This window comes from Myotis daubentonii, chromosome 1 (assembly GCF_963259705.1).
Source record: "Myotis daubentonii chromosome 1, mMyoDau2.1, whole genome shotgun sequence".
Classification (NCBI taxonomy): domain Eukaryota; kingdom Metazoa; phylum Chordata; class Mammalia; order Chiroptera; family Vespertilionidae; genus Myotis; species Myotis daubentonii.
This window is the reverse complement of record NC_081840.1, coordinates 75,982,878-76,001,736: the sequence shown is the minus strand read 5'-3', so window position 1 is coordinate 76,001,736 and position 18,859 is coordinate 75,982,878. Positions and strand designations below refer to the sequence as shown.

The following is an 18,859-nucleotide window of genomic DNA, read 5'->3' as shown; positions in this document are numbered from 1 at the left end:
TGGCTGGGGGGCAGGGCAAAGGCGGATCTTAGCTCTTAGCTCCCCAGCTAAGCCCCCCAGCTCTTAGCTCCCCCCTGGGTTTCCGATCACTGTCAGTGGCAGGGGGCTTCTTCCTGCTTTCCCTTTCGCCTCCCTGCATTGTGCCTACATATGCAAATTAACCGCCATCTTGTTGGCAGTTAACTGCCAATCATAGTTGGCAGTTAATTTGCATATAGCCCTGATTAGCCAATGAAAAGGGTATCGTCGTACGCCAATTACCATTTTTCTCTTTTATTAGTGTAGATAGAATGTTGGGCTTTACAGAAAGGACAACATTCCATGTCATCTGCATTATAATGAAATCCATAGCCATGTCGTTTTAAATTTCTCCTTGTCATTTGGAGACAGTTACTGTTTTGTTATAGTGCATTTGGAAAACTATTACATCTTCTGAAGAGTCCATAGAAAGAACTGGCAGGGAAAATCACAAGTTAGTGTATTTTTCTCCCTATGTGATCTCTCTGAAATTTTGCAATTCTTAATAAATGAATCATGGCAATTCATTTCTTTGCATAAGTTCAATAAGACTTGTTTCCAATGGTGGTTTTATTGACTGAAAACTTTGACTGGAGTGTCATGTTTTAAAGAGTCATGTCTGGACTCTGAAGACTTGAAGTCAATAGAGTGCCATGGAGAAAGCCTTGCTTGGTATCTTGCTTGGTAGCCCTGACAATGTATGGAGCTGGAGCGTCAGGCCCATACCCTGCCATCGCTGGCAGTTGGTCAGAGTGGAAGGGGAGTGGCGAGGGTGCCTCTGTGTCCCTGCTGAAGCCCCACACACTCTAGCTTGCGATGAGTAGGAGGGCTGCTGAGATGGGTTCTGAAGCTTAGGGTGTGAACCCGGATGGAGCCACTGCAGGTACAGATCTTGATGAGGAATTCACTTAACCCAGCAGATATTGCAGGCAGGCCTGATGGCAGCTGGATGGCTTGGCTTCTCTGCCCTAAGGGGCACACTGAGACTCAATCATGAAATTCTGGCAAAGGCAGTCAGTTACCATTGCTGTTGTGCTTATGCAAACAATCAGGCCAAATTGAAACAAGACTTAATGCAATAAATAAATTGATCTTAATTTGGCTCTTTAATAAAAATAAGGGTAATTTTAAGGAGAAAAATTCTATTTCAGTAGGAAATTATGAGAAATGAAATGTTTTTTTCCCCCTTCCACCAGACCAATTGTTGTAATTCTTGCTGTTGTAATTGCTCAATCATACTAAATTTTATAATACAGTTTGTCTCCACCGGGTCACAAGCCCACTTCCTTCCGTGCCCAGGCCTCATAGTCCTCTGACAGAGAGCAAGGATTTCTTGGCTCTGAGAGAAAACTTCATCCTTCCTTAGCACTGAGGCAGTTAAGAGGAGCCCACTGACCTCCACTTTCCCTGAAAGAATTCAGAGCCAAGATCCTTGAGGGGATGTGTTAGGCAGTTAGACAGACATGAGCGGAGCAAGGACAATGGGCCAACTGGAGGAGAAATAGATGGGACCCTGAGACATGCTTCTCACCACTCTAAGTGCTCTGAAGCCAGAAATGAAGATGCCTGTGTAAACTCCCTCTCCCTTCCTCTAAGAAAGACAGCAGGTTTTAGAACAGCTAATAGAGATAGAAGCAGTAAGCCCTGAAGCCCCAGAAGTTACTCCAGACCAGATCTCTGGACTGCCATTACAATCCCTTGGGTGATGAAGATGAAAAAGATTTGAGCTGCTGAACACCCTACTCTCTAGCTCTGAGTCTTCTATTGAATCGCCAAGGCTGAATATCAGCTTGAGGATCAAGAGGGGGGAATAAAAGGGAAAATAAAATATTTTTTGGTGGGGGGGCTAGCTATCTGAATCTGTGCCAATAACCTGCATTCTGATGCACACTCTTGCTAGCCGATAATTAACTCCATTCTTATCTGTGATGCCTGTCCTGCCTTGCAGAACCTGTTTCCTGGAATACTTCCATTTTACAGAGGCCATAAACCATGATCCATATACAACCTCCAGAGGGGTTGGCAGCTCTGATGCCAGACAGGACAAGCCTCTGAGTGTAATCTCACTTCCCCCATCCCAATTCATGGGGGGATGCAAAGCCTGTGAAAAGTCCAGAAGCCTAATCCATATTTGGGGGACAAAGAAACTAAGGTATAAAGAGAAAGCTTTGTCCATATTCATCACTCAGGCTTTGGAAATGGACTCCCCTGAGTCACCATGCTAGTACTTCTACAAATAAAGGTTTTTTCCTGAATCTTCTGAGTACCTGTTATGTGTTTTTCAGCTGCCTGGTAAATTCTGCAAGAGCATCTGTCCTGGTACCCAGGGCATTTGGTTGTGCCTTGAGGGGTCCAGAGAAAAGGGAAGTTACAAGTTACCTTGACATTCAATGATGTGTTATCATAGATGCAAAGAGACAGATAGGTTCAGTTAAGGCAGCAGTTCTCAACCTGTGGGTCGCGACCCCTTTGGGGGTCGAACGACCCTTTCACAGGGGTCGCCTAAGACCATCAGAAAACACATATATAATTACATATTGTTTTTGTGATTAATCACTATGCTTTAATTATGTTCAATTTGTAACAATGAAATTGGGGGTCACCACAATATGAGGAATTGTATTAAAGGGTCACAGCATTAGGAAGGTTGAGAACCACTGAGTTAAGGTAAAGGTTGACCTTGTCATGGAAGATATCGGCCTAGGAAGTGACTACCCACCATAACTGCTTTTAGTTAAAGTTTAATTTCAGACCATCCTTGTGGTTACTTTAGGTCTTAGAATTTGCAAGACTGCCATGCAGCCCTTCCCTTAGCTTGCCAGGTTAATATGTGGCCCCTTTCATCCACACAACGTATTCTACATATTACCTGAAGATTAGTCCCTTCAACCTAAAATAATAGTGGAATACTCTTGCCTAATACTTTTTTATTATTGTTGTTAATACCCACCCAAGGATATTTTTCTATTTGTTTTCAGAGAGAGTAGAAGGGAGAGGGAGGGAGAGAGAGAGAGAGAGAGAGAGAGAGAGAGAGAGAGAGAGAGAGAGGAATATTGACACGAGAGAAACACATCAATTGATTGCCTCATGCACACGCTCTGAGACCCTTCAGACCCTTCAGTCCTCGGGCTAATGCTCTATCCACTGAGCCAAACTGGTTATGGATCATAATGCTTTTAATGACTTTGATTATCTACAAGGTAAAAATGTTGTCTATTTATAACAAAGTTGCAGGAGACAAGGTTAATATATGAAAATCAATTGCTTTCTTATATATCAACAATGAACAATTGGAATTTGAAATTTAAAACCCCCCACAGATATTTACGTTAGCACTAAAGAAAAATGAAATACTTAGGTATAAATCTAATAAAATATGTACAAGATCACTATGAGGAAAGCTATAAAACTTTGATAGAAGAAATCAAAATAGGTGGAAATAAATGGAGAGATATTTTACGTTTATGCTGAAGGAAACCAGAATATGTCACCCCAAAATATGGCTCTTTGATATAAACATTATTTTGTGCTGAAGGCAATTAAAAATCAGTAAATGCTAAAAAAGCTCCTGAACCTCCCTTTTCAGCCTAAAAGCAGGAAATAAATTATATTAGTGAAGACAGACTCTTAATCAGCCCAGAGAAGGCACCAGATTGCCTAACTAACCCTTATTTTTACCATTTACTACCTATGGACCAAACCCCTTTGTTTTGTCAAATTTTCACAAATTTATTTATTTTTTTCCTAAAAGGTATAAAATGTTCCTGCTTTGTCACTTCTTTGGGCCTTTATTCTCTCATGAAGTTTCCCATCTACATGTAAAAATTTAATAAAATTTGTACATTTTTTTCTATTGATCTGTCTTTGTCAGTTTAATTTTTAGAACCAGCCAGGGACCCAAAGACAGTCAAAGAAAAAACTTTTTCTTCCCCTACAGTTCATAGGAAGAATTTGAGTTTTTTTTATCATAGGCTTTTATGCCATTTTGGGCCTATGGGGTATTTCTTTCTTTCTTTCTTTCTTTCTTTTTTTTAAACAATACCAAATATAGGTTTAATACCTGATCTAATTGTAATTTTAACTTGTCCCATAAGCATAGTCTTAATCAACCAGTGTGGAATTTTTTGGTCATGCCCAGTAAAGTAATCTGTCTAGTAGGCTCTCTCTATACCCCATAGAAGGAAGAGACAATCCTATATAATAAAAGGGAAACATGCAAATTAACCATTCCTCTGTCACACTCAAGCCATGCCCACAAGCCATGCCCACAAGCCACTCAGGAGAGAATATGCAAATTAATCCAACTAAGATGGTGGTGGCCAGGGAGCTGGAGCAAGCAGGAGGCTTGGGTTGCCCCCAGCGATGGAGGAAGCCAAGCTTCCCACCTGCCCTGGCCGGCCCTGGGCTCTGCTCAAGGCTACAAAGTTTCAATTATAGAAGATAAATAAATCCTAGAAAAAAAAAGAAGAAGAAAAGGAGAGGCTGGGAGCTTGGGTCACAAGGGGATGTGGCCAGCCTGAAAACGGCCATCAGCCCCTCACCCAGGCTGGCCAGGCACCCCAGCGGGAACCCCACCCTGATCCGGGATACCCTTCAGGTCAAACCATCTGGCCCCCACCCGTGCACCAGGCCTTTATCCTATATAATAAAAGGATAATATACAAACTGACCCTAAAATCAGAATGATTGGGAATGACTGGTCACTATCACACACACTGACCACCAGGGGGCAGATGCTCAATGCAGAAGCTGCCCCTTGGTGGTCAGTGTGCTCCCACAGTGGGAGCTCTCCTCAGCCACAAGCCAGGCTGATGGCTGCCAGTACAGCGGTGGTTGCAGGAGCCTCTCCCGCATCCTCAGCAGGGCTAAGGATATCTGACTGCAGCTTAGGTCTGCTCCCTGCTGGCAAGTGGACATCCCCTGAGGACTCCCGGGCTGCCAAAGGGATGTCTGACTGCCAGCTTAGGCCCGATCCCCTGGGGAACGGGCCTAAGCCAGCAGGTGGACATCCCCCAAGGGGTCCCAGACTGCGAGAGGGCACAGGCAGGGCTGAGGGACCCCCCCCCGAGTGCACAAATTTTTGTGCACCGGGCCTCTAGTTCTATATAATAAAAGCCTAACGTGCTAAGTGTTCGACCTTTTGTTTGACCATTGCTATGACATGCACTGACCACAAGGGGGCAGATGCTCTGGCTGGTAGGTTAGCTTGCTGCTGGGGTCCAGCAGATTGGGACTGGGCAAGATGGGCTGAACACGCCCTGGAGCCCTCCTGTGTTCCCTCCCTGGCCCCAATTGTGCATCAGTGGGGTTTCTTGGCCTGTCCTGCACCCTCTCGCAATCCAGGACCCCTTGGGGGATGTTGGAGAGCCAGTTTCGGCCTGATCCCCACAGGCCAGGCCGAGGGACCCCACTGGTGCATGAATCTGTGCACTGGGCCTCTATTCTACATAATAAATCCCCCCCCCTTTCCTTCTCCCAAAGAAAAGTTGTTCCAGACCCAAAATAATTCTTTCTTTTCTTTCATTACTAGCTTTGTTGCCTATCCTGCTTCCTATAAACCTTCCATTTTGTACAACCCCTCAGAGCACCCTTCTAATTGCTAGATGTGATGCTGTCAGATTTATGAATTGTGTAATAAAGCCAATTAGGTCTTCAAATTTATTCCATTGAATTTTGTTTTTTAAAAGGTGGGAGGGATCACCATGAATTGGAACTTACAGGCTTCTCAATAGTCATGGAACTAAATTGAGATATAAACATAGGACAGTAGCAATAAGTAAGGAAAGAGTTTCAGTGGCTGAAATGTGTGATGGTATATTCCTAGATCTGTAAGTGGCTAGGTATGACTGCTGTTAAAAGAAAAGTGAAGTGAATGATAGGATATGAGACCATAGAGGTGAGCAGAAGTCAGATAATGGAAGAGATTATATGCTATACTAAAGAAAGTTGATATTTCTTGTAGGATATGCATCTAGTATACATGAAAAATTCCAAAATTTGGACGGCATAATCATGCTGGTGATCATGAAGATCACAAATGTTGCGAATTAATTTTATTCATTAGTGTTTTGGTTGCAAGCAAACAAGCAATTTGAGGTAACTTAAGGGGGAAAAAGTGTAAATGGTGGTGAGAGTAGGGTGGGGATTTATTGGAAGAATGTGGGAAAAATTACAATATGAAAAAAATATAGCAGAATTGGTCTTTGGAAATACCTGGAACCCAATAAGTTTAGGTAAACTGAAGATCAGGGCTTAATGGGCATAAATCCACTTTAAATTGTTTTTTTTTTAACCTTATATCACTACTTGAAATTCAAACTCTGAGGACAGTGTAGGGGAGAAAAAAAGTCTTTGTTTTTTGTCCTTTTAGGTTCTCAGATAAAGCCTCTGTAACAAAAGACAGATTAACGAGAGAAAAACAAAGTTATTAGCATGGCTGTCTCATACACACATGAGAAAAACTCAAAGATGAGTAACTCAAAGATGTTGCTAAAACTTGGAGTTGCATACCATCTTCAGCTAAAATAAAGGAAGCAGACTGTGGGAGAGGCAAGTTATGCTATTAGGTTTGCGTTGACCGGAGCCAGGCCCAGAGAGTTAAGCAATTTTATTGTATTCTCTCACAGCAGGCTGAGACCAATGTGTCAGTGTCAGCAACCAAGAGTAGGGAGTGTGGGACATTTATATCTCCTGTGCAGGTCAGAGCAACTGTTTGGACTAGTTGTTGGTGGGAGGCTGAGTGTAGGTTGTTTACTGGAAACTGGAAGCCATTAGTCATATCTTGCAAAATCTGAAATGAGAATAACAGGAAAACCGCAGGGAGGGCGGGAGCCCCAAATGGGGTAAAATGGAAAAGTACTGAGCCCAGGGGAAAAGTAGAAAATATGCCTAACATCCCAGCATTCCCCCCTCCCCTGTTAGCTGACGTTTCTGTAAACTGGGGTTGATGGAGGCTGATTTCATTCTTATGTAGCGTCTTCATGCTTAGGTGGGATGTAGAGATGTTCATAATTAGTCAGTGATTGAGGGAGAGGCTGATATCTAGTATAGGCCTGGAATAGCATCAGTGACAAAGAAAAAGCACAGTAAACTAGGATTTTTAAAAAAAATATATTTTATTGATTTTTCACAGAGAGGAAGGGAGAGAGATAGAAAGTCAGAAACATCGATGAGAGAGAAACATTGATCAGCTGCCTCCTGCACATCTCCCACTGGGGATGTGCCCGCAACCCAGGTACACGCCCTTGACCGGAATCGAACCTCGGACCTTTCAGTCCGCAGGCCGATGCTTTATCCACTGAGCCAAGCCGGTTTCAGCAGACTAGGATTTTTTTTTAATGTAACTCTGCATTCTCCATTAATAAGAGTTTATTGTGACTTAGAGTCATCTTTTTCTTCTTGGTACAGAGAGGGAAACACCCTTACAAATACAAATTATATATATAATTTGTAACTAAATTACCCTGCAAAAGTGTCTACAAAATAAACATCCAAACCTGTGGAGAATTTTTATTTTATTTAGCCAAATTGAAAACATATGCCGGGGAACAAGAACTCAAATATCTGGAGAATAACAGCTTCCTTTATGCATTTGCAATTAAGAAAGGAAAATAAGGAAGAGGTGAGAGAAAACAAGGTGGTGATTGGATTACAGGATAGTTAACAAGATTATGTGCCTTCTTGAGGGTGTTACTGCTTATTTCAAAGGTAGATGCACACACACACAAATGGACAGGGCTTACATAAGTGACTTTTTACTAAACAGTTAATGCCTGCGGCTGACTACCCACCATGATCTTCCCAGTTAGGAATTTATGATCAGATCACCATAGGAGTTTACTCTCCATAGACCCTCTTTTTTTTAATTCACAGATGAGTAACTTATACTCTGCTTTCAGAACTTCTCCTTTGTCTGCTGTTTCTCAGAATAATTCTTAAGCCAAAGGGGCATACGTTAGGGTGGTATATTCTAGTCTTCTACAAGAGTGTCCAGTTAGCTTTGCTTGATTCTCATGATCCTCACTTGGCTCTGTAGAGGACATTGGAAACCTGGATGGACAGCCTCACCAAACTGCACATGGAAAGGGAAAGGATAATTCCCTAAGGGAAGTGAATATGCAACTATCCAAATGGGGGTAAGTGGATATGAGAATGCTCAAGAAACAACAACACATGCTATTTATACTAAATACACTTAAATACATTTTCTTCCTGTTTTGAACCAACATCTTTTCACCCTTTCATAAAAGCATCTTTTAAAGAGTTTTTTAAATGAGGTATTTGTGAAACTCCCCTATAGGAGACCAGAATATGTCACCCCAAAATATGCCAGTACATTTTGAAACAGAATTTATCAAATGAGAAAAAAAAATCAGTATTCTCCATACGTGAACTGATCATTGAGGAAGAACTACTGGGTTGACACTAGTCTCTTGTGAGTTTGGTTGGCATAGGTCTGTGGTCGGCAAACTGCGGCTTGTGAGCCACATGCGGCTCTTTGGCCCCTTGAGTGTGGCTCTTCCTAAGCCTTAGGAGTACCCTAACTAAGTTAATAACAATGTACCTACCTATATAGTTTAAGTTTAAAAAATTTGGCTCTCAAAAGAAATTTCAATTGTACTGTTGATATTTGGCTCTGTTGACTAATGAGTTTGCCAACCACTGGACCTATAGATTGCCGACCTATACTATAGATCATCATCTCCCAGGTGTCTGCTCATCCCCAGGTGCACTGAAAAACTGCAAAGTTGAGGAGCTGTCCTTGAAACATGATGACCAAGCTACATTTATTGATTATTCATTGAGATCTGAGTTACAGGCAGGTGTGCAGTCACCTGGTTGAAATGTTAATACCATGGCCTTTTCTGTAATTGTTTCAAGGCTGGAATCATTCCATAATACAGGAGGCTAAAGAACACAAGGTACTATGCTTTAATGTTTGGTATGTCTTCTCCCCATACCTGCCTTAGGCAAAGTTACATGAAGCGAATATTTCTCTTACTCTGTATCTCTCTCCCTCACTTAGCAAACAGAATTCTAGTGGACTATACTTCCTGTGCCCTCAACATTTCATCCCCCAATTTACTTCCTCTTTCTTACAACAAAATTTAAGTCTGGAGCCTCATTACTAAGAAGAGTTGCCAACCCCACCCTATTTCTCTGCCAAGTGAAAATGATTATTATCAGATAAACTCAATTGTGCTAATATCTTCTGCAGAGTGTATTATTTCTCAAGAAATTACTGCCTTATCCCAGCTAAATTGCATTTGCTTCCTTAGAGATATTTTTTAAAAATATGTTTTTATTGATTTTAGAGAGAGAGGAGGGGAAAGTAAGAGAGAAATAGAAACATCAATGATGATAGAGAATCATTGATTGGCTGCCTCATGCAGGCCATCTACTGGGAATCAAACCTGAAACCCTGGCGTGTGAGCGGGAATCGAACCATGAACTCATGGTTCATGGGTCCACAACCAACCACTGAGCAACAGCAGCCGGGCCTTAGTGATATTCTTAGTAAATGAGTCCAGTAGGAATCCCCGTCATTCCTTAGCTGATGGGGAAGGTTGTTTATAATCCTGGGAATTTATAGCTTTCATACCGATGACAGCCTGTGTTTCTATATTAGAAATCTCTATCTTCTGAAGGCAGGGAGAAGAGATGATTGATGGGCACTTGTGATGTTGATTTTATCTAAGTAAAAAAGAAAGTACCAAGCCAAAAGATGGGAAAGGAAGAAGACCAATGTAGACAGAGCACACACTATGAGCTAGGACCATAGTACATGTTATACTAAATCAGCTCTGCCCATCCCCACATTCCCAAGCTGAGTGAAGTTCAGCATGTCAACGCAACCAATGGCTGCGTCACAACTTTTCCCCAACTAGTACATAAACATTCACATTCTCATCATATGCATAAGCATATTACACACATATAACACCTTAAACTACACACAGCAAAATCTCATCCAAGTATAATCTATATATAATACTTATACCAATCACCACACATACTCTGCACATATAACATATATAAATGTCACACACATTGGAATGATATAATTTATTGTGAAGGGAGGATCATTCAGCTTGGGTAGGTATAAGAAATCAATACCAGGAAAATTCCTGGGTTAGTGAAAAAGAGATGCCATGTGAGCTGAATCATATAGATATAACCGGTGCATGAAATTTGTGCACTGGGGGGGGGGCGTTGTTCCTCAGTCCAGCCTGCACCCTCTCCAATCTGGGACCCCTCAGGGGATGTCTGACTGCTGGTTTAGGAAATCCCTCTCATAATCTGGGACTGTTGGCACCTAACCACTCGTCTGCCTGCCTGCCTGATTGCTTGTAACCACTTCTGCCTGCCAGCCTGATCACCCCCTAACATTGCCTTGCTGGCCTGATTGATACCTAACTGCTTTCCTGCCTGCCCGATCGCCCCCAATGACCCTCCCCTGTAGGCCCGGTCCCCCCCAACTGCCCTCCCCTGCCGGTCATCTTGTGACAATGTGGGGGTAGCCATCTTGTGATGTGAGGGTGTGGGGGTCAATTTGCATATTACCTCTTTATTATATAGGATATATATGCATATATATGCATATATGATTCAGCATATGATTCAGAATATATACTATTATATATACTATTATTATTATTGATAATAATAAAAGCATAATATGCTAATTAGAACAGACATTCCGGACAAAGCCAAGGCTGCGAGGGCTGAGCCCCTGCAAGAATTTTGTGCATTGGGCCTCATATATTATATTATATATATATAATAGAGCAGGTAAATGACAACAGAAGGGTATTCCAGGCAGAGAACCAACATAGATAAATTTGTGATATTAAGAAACCATGTGATACATAACTCTAAGTGGTTGGAAAACATTGGCACATAAATGCAAAGTAGTGATTAGTAAGGGCTATTCATGTGGGAAGGGCCCACCACTTGGGAAACACTCGTCACTCTACTAAAACCAGGGCATGTGGTTAGAGGCTACTGATAACCTCTAACAACCGGATGTCCTCTATGCTATCAACAAACCCGTTCATACCACAATGGAATTCAATGTAGCTGTAACTCCTGTGCTCTTTGTAGCCCTTTTTGTTATTCCTCTGGTAACACTTGATTATTTTGAAGGGATACTGGGCCCATATATATACATTTCTGTAGCGATCTCTCCAGTTCCTGATGCATATGTGCTCGATTTTGTGCCAGAAGGTATAGATGAAGATGTGATAGTTCCTGTCTTTTGGAGCTTCTCTTTCTCTCATGAGATCATTGCATCTGTACTCATTGAATTCCCAGCTTGTGCTCAGGTGGTGCTGTTTCATGAATTCCCTCCAGGAAAGATTCTGGCTGTGTACATGGAGCCCACACAAGGGGAACAGGAGGAACAAGAGAGGACCTGGGATCTTCAGAGAGGAGGACATCTCAGTCACCAGGATCACCTGTGGGTCTACATGGAAGAGAGGAAAACATAATTGCAACACTGCCCTGAGCTGAGCTCCACCTTAAAATTCCATTGTAGATATTTAGGCTCATTTTTACCATTTGGTTCCAAACTAGAAGATGATAAATGTCATTAGATAATAACATTTTCAAGAACTGAAAATATGCTAGAGCCTGAGTGAGACAAGCACAAAATTGTAGAAAATAGATGAAGTTTATTTTGAGAATTCCAAACACCTCTTTACCCAAAACAAGGAGCATTCTAGCTAGCTCTGTTTTACAGTCCAGATGGGTTCTCATAAGAAAGTGTGTCTGAAAGAGAATGTTATTTTAAATTTTATGTCTGTGAAGTAGAAAAGATTGTCACCCTTTAAGGCAGTGGTTCTCAACCTTCCTAATGCTGCGACCCTTTAATACAGTTCCTCACATTGTGGTGACCCCCAATTGCATTGTTACAAATTGAACATAATTAAAGCATAATGATTAATCAAAAAAACAATATGTAATTATGTATGTGTTTTCCGATGGTCTTAGGCGACCCACGTGAAAGGGTCATTCGACCCCTAAAGGGGTCGCGACCCTCAGGTTGAGAACTACTACTTTAAGGGAATGTAGAAGATGAGTAGACTTGGGAAACATTTTCCAAGCAGGAAGCTTTGGCTCTCTGAAATCCCAGGCTGCAATTAAAACTGATTCTTCAAGTGGTGCTTATCTCATCTTGACTTCCTCATAGCACTTCCCCAATGCCTGCCTGAAACATGGTAGCACTTCTGACTGCCCACTTGCCTTCTCTGAGGCCATTTTCCTAATTATCATCATGCTGAATGATCTTGATTTGCCATTAAGAATACCATCATAAAGAAAATGCAGTTTTGAAACAGTGTTCTAAGCAACCAAATACCAAGATCAAAACTGCCCTCACAGGAGCTACTCTGGTCAAAATCAGGGCCTAGAGATGTTTGAAAAAGTCTCCCCTTTAAACCAGCTCCCTGTCCTCGGTTAGCACAAGGAGTTAACCTGGCCCTACAGAAACTCTAACCTGATTCTCAGTATCTCAGAATCGGTGTCCTCAAATGAGCCTAATAGTAGCTCCCTTATGACCTGTGAGAGTCTAATGGGATTTGTGTGACAGCACTTTTGAGGGTCTCCAGTGCTCTGTCAGGCACAGAACAAAGGATAGGCAGGTTCTCATTGGTGCCACCTTATCCCTAGCTCAAATGGCCTAAACAGGATGACAAGACCAAGATTTAAGCTGCTTCAATGTATTATGCTTGAAAATATTGGGGAGGAAGGGAGGTGTGAATTAGATTAATGCTGAGTTAAATTCAGATCACTGCATTCTCAACTCTACCACCTAGAAGGTCAAGCAAGCCCCTTCCAGTGTTCCTGGGCCTTTCCCCCAGCCATGCTCACTACCAACCCTCCTAACTCTAACTTGCCCTATTCAGATTCCATACTCACCTTCACAGGTCCGTGGGGATTAGTGTGTGAATCTAAAGAGCAGAGTCAATGTCCTTTCCCTTTTCTTAGAGCTAAGAAGTCTGAGGCAGTGAAGAAAGGAATATATGTGGGAGGGGCAGTGTTCCAACTGATTGGCAGTGGTGGAGGGGGAAGGGGGGACAGCCTTACTCTGTGCACCTGTTTATCTCCTCATCTAGAACACTGGGGGTCACTCTGAGAAGAGCCTGGAGCAAAGGGGTCATACATCAAAGACAGTCTTCTGGGTACAAAGGAATGGCAAGGCCCTGGGGACAGGAGTTAAAGAACAAAATTCAACCAAGTAAGTTTGAAGATCTAATTGGCTGTATTAAGCAATTCAGGAATTGGGCAGCATGCAATCTAGCAACTAGAAAGGTGCTTTGGTGAGTTGTACCAAATGGAAGGTTTTTATAGGCAGAAAGACAGTGGGACTGTGTACTTAAAGACTGGATTATTTTAAGCAGAAGATCTTCATTTAGGGGAAGGCAGGGGGTCATATCAGGCAGATTACCTTACCAGTGCTGATCAGGAAATTCCAAATTAAATGGTTTATAATTCCATCTCTGGAAAAGGCTGAAAGTGAAATTTGGTTATTTATTAAGTTTTTGTTGGTGTCATGGCTTAACAAATATGACTCACACTTTTATTCATGATTTTTCATGCTTATGATTTTTTGACTTTACAATGGTGTGAAAGCAATATGCATTCAGTAGAAACTGGCTGGGCTAAGCTACGATGTTCAGTAGTGCTGAAAAGAATGGAGGTGCAAACAGTCCAAAATGGAGTCACATTAGCTTGATTGTAGTGATTCTTTCACAATGCATATGTATACTGAATCAGGTTGCATACCTTAAATATAAACAATGTATATCTGCTATAATTTAAGTATTTTCAGTTTAGTCCTTTCACACACACACACACACACACACACACACACACACACACACACGCAAACGCACACACACACACATATACACATGTGCGCACACACACTCTTAGATACATACTTCCCTTCTTTAGCTGCTGGTGTCTTCATACATCTCTGTTCCCCAATTTGTTTCAAAATATTCAAAAGGAGAAGGGAGGGGTGTGAGAATTGTCTTTAGTAAATAACACAGATGTTTCTGTATCCTGGTCATAGATCCTATAGGCTTTTTTTTTTTTTCATGGACCAGTTTTTGAGGGTATTAAGGTGTTGGTGCATGTTTATAAACTAGAAAATAAGAGGGTAGAAGAAAAAAAATCCCACAGAAGAACAATAGCACCATCTTCACAGATATCTGTAGTTTAAGTTTTTGTTTAAAATATATTTTAATTGATTTCAGAGAGGAAGAGAAATAGAAACATCAATGATGAGAGAGAATCACTGACTGGTTGCCTCCTGCATGCCCCACAAGGGGGACTGGCCTGCAACCCAGCATGTGCCCTGACCTGGAATTGAACTGTTGATCTCCTGGCTCATAGATCGATGCTCAACCACTGAGCCATGCTGGCTGGGCTTGAGTTCTTTATTAAACGGAAAACATGAAAAATCTTTCCAGTCAGGAAGAGTGAATGAGTCTTAATGATCTAGTCTGGTGCATTGTTAATACTCTGACTTGCTACAGTGATAGAAAAGTTTGGGAAGAGAAAAAATATTCTTTGTATCATAATCTTATTAGACCCAAACATAACAAGGTTGCCAAATTACAGACAGAGCTCTCATTTTGCCAGTTCATATTTCCAAATTTTTAATGCTTCCCCCACCAGCTGACTGCTGGGAATACCAGAAAGCAGATACTTTCAAAACACTCCTTGTGATGAAGTAGAAAAAGTCCTGGATTAGTAGCCAGTTGAAGTGGATTATTTTGCTTCAGCATTTCCACTAACTTCATGTTCTTCAGCAAATCCTTTAATTTGGGGCCATATATGTAGTGACATCAACAATTACAGGGTGTAATGGTATTAAAATGAGATAACTGAGATGGAAGCACCTTAAAATCCTTGAAATGCTCTATCATACATATAATGACTACATTCCAGAGGATAGGATGTGAGAGGGTTAAGCTGACCAGTATTATAAAAGGAAGCAGAAGAATTTACTGAAAAGTTTATTATAGAAAAGCCCACACCCAAATTAGGTTTATGCCTCCATTTCTCTTTGATACATTTAAGAGAATTGGTTATATAGAGAAAAAGAAGTAGACATAACCAGAGAAGACAGAACCTGAGACAGCTCAAATGCATTACTCATTGCTATTCAAGGAGTAAGCTAAAGGCCAACCACAGGTCCATACCCCCTTCAGGGTAGTATCTATCTGTCAAAGTGCACAGGCACCGGGGGGTTACCCTCACAGGCAATGACAACACGCCTAGTGCTGGCCCTGGCCCCATATCTGCAGTTGGGGGCTGGGGAACTTCCTGTATCTCTGCAATCTGTAACACTCACTACACCCTCATGGCAGTTCATCTTGCCATTCTTGCACTGGATGTTGGTGGTGCTGCAGATGCTACGAATGTTCCAGATGTCTTCATGGATGAAGGTGTTGAACTGCTTGCAACGAAACTGAGTCATCCTCCGTCTTTGCATCATCAAGTTACAGTATTTAACGTCGCCACCTGTCACTGTAGGATCCACATGTTGCCGCAGGAATCGTTGGTACATGGGCTGGCCATAGGAGGGCTGCACCAGCCCCAGCCCCAGCAGGGTCAGTAGCGAGAACAGAAGCAATGAAAGGGTCTTCTGGAGAGCCATCACTACCTTGGAAGTGCCTGGAGAGAAACCAAGAGGTAGGAGAAAGGAAGGTAAGAAATGGGCATCAGAGAGAGGAGTTGAGAATGGCAAGCTGATATTTCCTCAACTCAATAGTCTACTCTTCCTCTTCACTTCTCTGCTCACAACTTTTGTCATCACTGCTTCCCCAAGAGTAAAAAGTTTGCAAACAGGATCTTCTCTGCAAGCAAGAGCTTTTCTCTTATAGAGAGACGGTGCTGTAGCCAGTACAATGACTAAGGGCAGAGACTGACGGGCTGGATGTCCAGGTGTATGTGTCCTGTATGGTCAGGGTGTGAAAAGGGAGAAAAGGCAGATCTAAATGAAACTGGAGTTGTCTGTCTCTTGAGGAAATTTTCTAGTCATGTGATCTTTGGAGATTGTTTGGTTCCCTGGAGACTCTGATTCCCAAAAGTTTGTACAGACAGGATATGCCAATGAGAGTTTATGAACTGGTTTTAATTCCTGACATCTGGGAATTGAGGAAGGTGTGGAAAAAGGATAGAGTAACATTTGGGGTTAGCCTTTCCTTTCATGAGTCTATTTTTTTAAATTAAGTATTTTTTTTCCAATTACAGTTGATGTATCTATATATATAAAGAGGTAATATGTTAATTGGTCCTAACAGTGTCCCAGTCATGACCAGTCAATGGGCTATGTGCACAGAGGAGCTGATGGGCGGGGATGGGGGTGGGGACTTCTGCCCCCAGCAGAGGCGAGTGCAGGCCTGCCCAGCGCTAACATCACGCTGCCTCGGAGGTGGAGGCCACTCCCGACGGAGGCACATGCAGGCAAGAGCTAGTGGGACTTTTTGCATACATATGTGTGTTTGGATGTCCTTCTGATGCAGACAAATTATGGGATGAGAATAAATCTCATTTTATTGAAGATTTTTGTTGGAAATTACACCAAAGTGAAGGTGCCTGTATAAACTGTGTAAATGCATGCACTTAATGAAATTCAAGAGGTATTCACATTACATGGAATGAAATGTTCACATTTCAAACTTCTGGACTATCTTTCATTAATGAACACAAATATATGTGATGAATCATATGAGCGACAACAAGCAGAGGTTTTTTAAAAAATATATTTTATTGATTTTTTACTGAGATGAAGGGAGAGGGATAGAGAGCTAGAAACATTGATGAGAGAGAAATATCAATTAGCTGCCTCCTGCACACCTCCTACTGGGGATGTGCCTGCAACCAAGGTACATGCCCTTGATCGGAATCGAACTTGGGATCTTTCAGTGCGCAGGCTGACCCTCTATCCACTGAGCCAAACCGGTTAGGGTGACAGTCAGGGGTTTTGATAAATTCTCTGAGTGATGAACAGTTGGCAGCCTTTCAGACTATAACTTCAGCCATCAAAGATCAAACTGTACACCCCAAATGCTTTTTCTTGGATGGTCCAGGTGATAGTGGAAAAACACCTTTATAAAGTTTTAATACATTGTATTAGAGGTCATGGTGGTACTGTTTTACCCACAGCGTCTATAGGAGTTGCTGCAAATTTACTTCTTGGTGGAAGAACCTTTCATTCCCAATATAAATTACCAATTCCATTAAATGAAACTTCAATTTCTAGACTCGATATAAATAGTGAAGTAGCTAAAACCATTAAAAAGGCCAAATGTCTTATTATTGATGAATGCACCATGGCATCCAGACATGCTATAAATGCCATTACTAAGAGAAATTAGGAATTTGGATGTTGCATTTGATGAGAAAGTTCTCCTTCTTGGAGGGGATTTTCGACAATGTCTCAGTATTTTGCCGCATGCTATGTAATCAGCCATAGTACAAACGAGTTTAAAGTACTGCAATGTTTGGGGATGTTTCAGAAAGTTGTCTCTTAAAACAAATATGAGATCAGAGGATTCTGCTTATAGTGAACTAGGGGCCCGGTGCACGAAATTCGTGCACTGGGTGTGTGTGGGGTGGAGTGTCCCTCAGCCCAGCCTGCCCCCTCTCACATACTGGGAGCCCTCAGGCGTTGACCCCCATCACCCTCCAATCGCAGGATCGGCCCCTTGCCCAGGCCTGATGCCTCTGGCTGAGGCGTCCGGCCCGGGCAGCGGGGACTCGCAGCTGCAGCGGCCCCGCGATTGTGGGCTCCGCTTTAGGCCCAGGCAAGGGACCCCTAGCTCCCGGGACTGCCAGCTTCGACCGTGCCCAGTTCCCATCGCTGGCTCCACCCCTACTTCCTGCTATCACTGGCCAGGGTGGAAAAGGCACCTGATTCTCCGATCATGGCTGGGGGGCAGGGCAAAGGCGGCCCCAGGGTTTCCCAGCTCTTAGCTCCCCCCTGGGTTTCTGATCACTGTCAGTGGCAGGGAGCTTCTTCCTGCTTTCCCTTTCGCCTCCCTGCATTGTGCCTACATATGCAAATTAACCGCCATCTTGTTGACAGTTAACTGCCAATCTTAGTTGGCAGTTAATTTGCATATAGCCCTGATTAGCCAATGAAAAGGGTAGCTCGTACACCAATTACCATTTTTCTGTTTTATTAGTGTTGATGGTTAGTAAAACTTGGAGATGGCAAACTTGATAGCAGTTTTCATTTAGGAATGGATATTATTGAAATCCCCTGTGAAATGATTTGTAATGGATCTATTATTGAAGCTACTATTGGAAATAGTATATCTATAGATAATATTAAAAAGATATCTAAACATGCAATTCTTTATCCAAGAAATGAGCACATTCAAAAATAAAATGAAGAAAATTTGGATATATTCAATGGAGATTTTCACACATAATTGAGTGATGATTCCATTGATTCAACAGATGATGTAAAGGAAAATTTTCCCATTGAATTTCTTAATAGTATCACTCCTTTGGGAATGCCATGTCATAAATTAAAATTGAAAGTGGGTGCAAACATCATGCTACTGAGAAATCTTAATAGTAAATGGGGTCTTTGTAATGTTACTAGATTTATTATCAAAAGATTATGACCTAACATTATCAAAGCTGATGTATTAACAGGATCTGCAGAGGGAGAAGGGAGAGGTTGTTCTGATTCCAAAAATTGATTTGTCCCCATCTGACACTGACCTCCCATTTAAATTAATTCGACAACAGTTTCCCATGGTGCCAGAATTTGCGATGACTATTTATAAATCACAAGGACAAACTCTAGACAGAG

The 18,859-nt window shown here is 42.0% G+C and overlaps 2 protein-coding genes across 4 annotated transcripts in view; both read right to left on the bottom strand.

Annotated features, from left to right (window-relative positions):
• Nucleotides 1-10,808: 10,808 nt before the first annotated feature.
• Nucleotides 10,809-14,119, bottom strand: EDDM3B (epididymal protein 3B). 2 transcript variants are annotated; one of them, XM_059706312.1, is made up of 2 exons: nucleotides 13,466-14,119; nucleotides 10,809-11,482 (listed from the first exon to the last, which is right to left on the bottom strand). In XM_059706312.1, the coding sequence occupies exon 2, from the start codon at nucleotides 11,454-11,456 to the stop codon at nucleotides 11,013-11,015; it is 444 nt and encodes a 147-aa protein (XP_059562295.1). In that variant the 5' UTR covers nucleotides 11,457-11,482; nucleotides 13,466-14,119; the 3' UTR covers nucleotides 10,809-11,012. The 2 variants fall into 2 exon arrangements, with proteins under 2 accessions (XP_059562295.1, XP_059562304.1); XM_059706321.1 differs by having other exon boundaries at nucleotides 13,471-14,119.
• A 911-nt stretch (nucleotides 14,120-15,030) lies between these two features.
• The window catches only part of LOC132239675 (ribonuclease 4-like), a 71,430-nt gene continuing 67,601 nt past the window's right edge, over nucleotides 15,031-18,859 (bottom strand). For both annotated transcript variants that reach the window (XM_059706343.1, XM_059706332.1), the window contains exon 2: nucleotides 15,031-15,705. In XM_059706343.1, coding sequence (XP_059562326.1) covers nucleotides 15,248-15,688 — 441 coding nt within the window. In that variant the 5' untranslated portion in view covers nucleotides 15,689-15,705 and the 3' untranslated portion in view covers nucleotides 15,031-15,247. The remainder of the gene's footprint in view (nucleotides 15,706-18,859) is intronic.

What these genes read in the sequence shown, in the direction of transcription:
- EDDM3B (XM_059706312.1), bottom strand. Translation starts at nt 11,456, where the DNA reads ATGTCCTCCTCTCTGAAGATCCCAGGTCCTCTCTTGTTCCTCCTGTTC.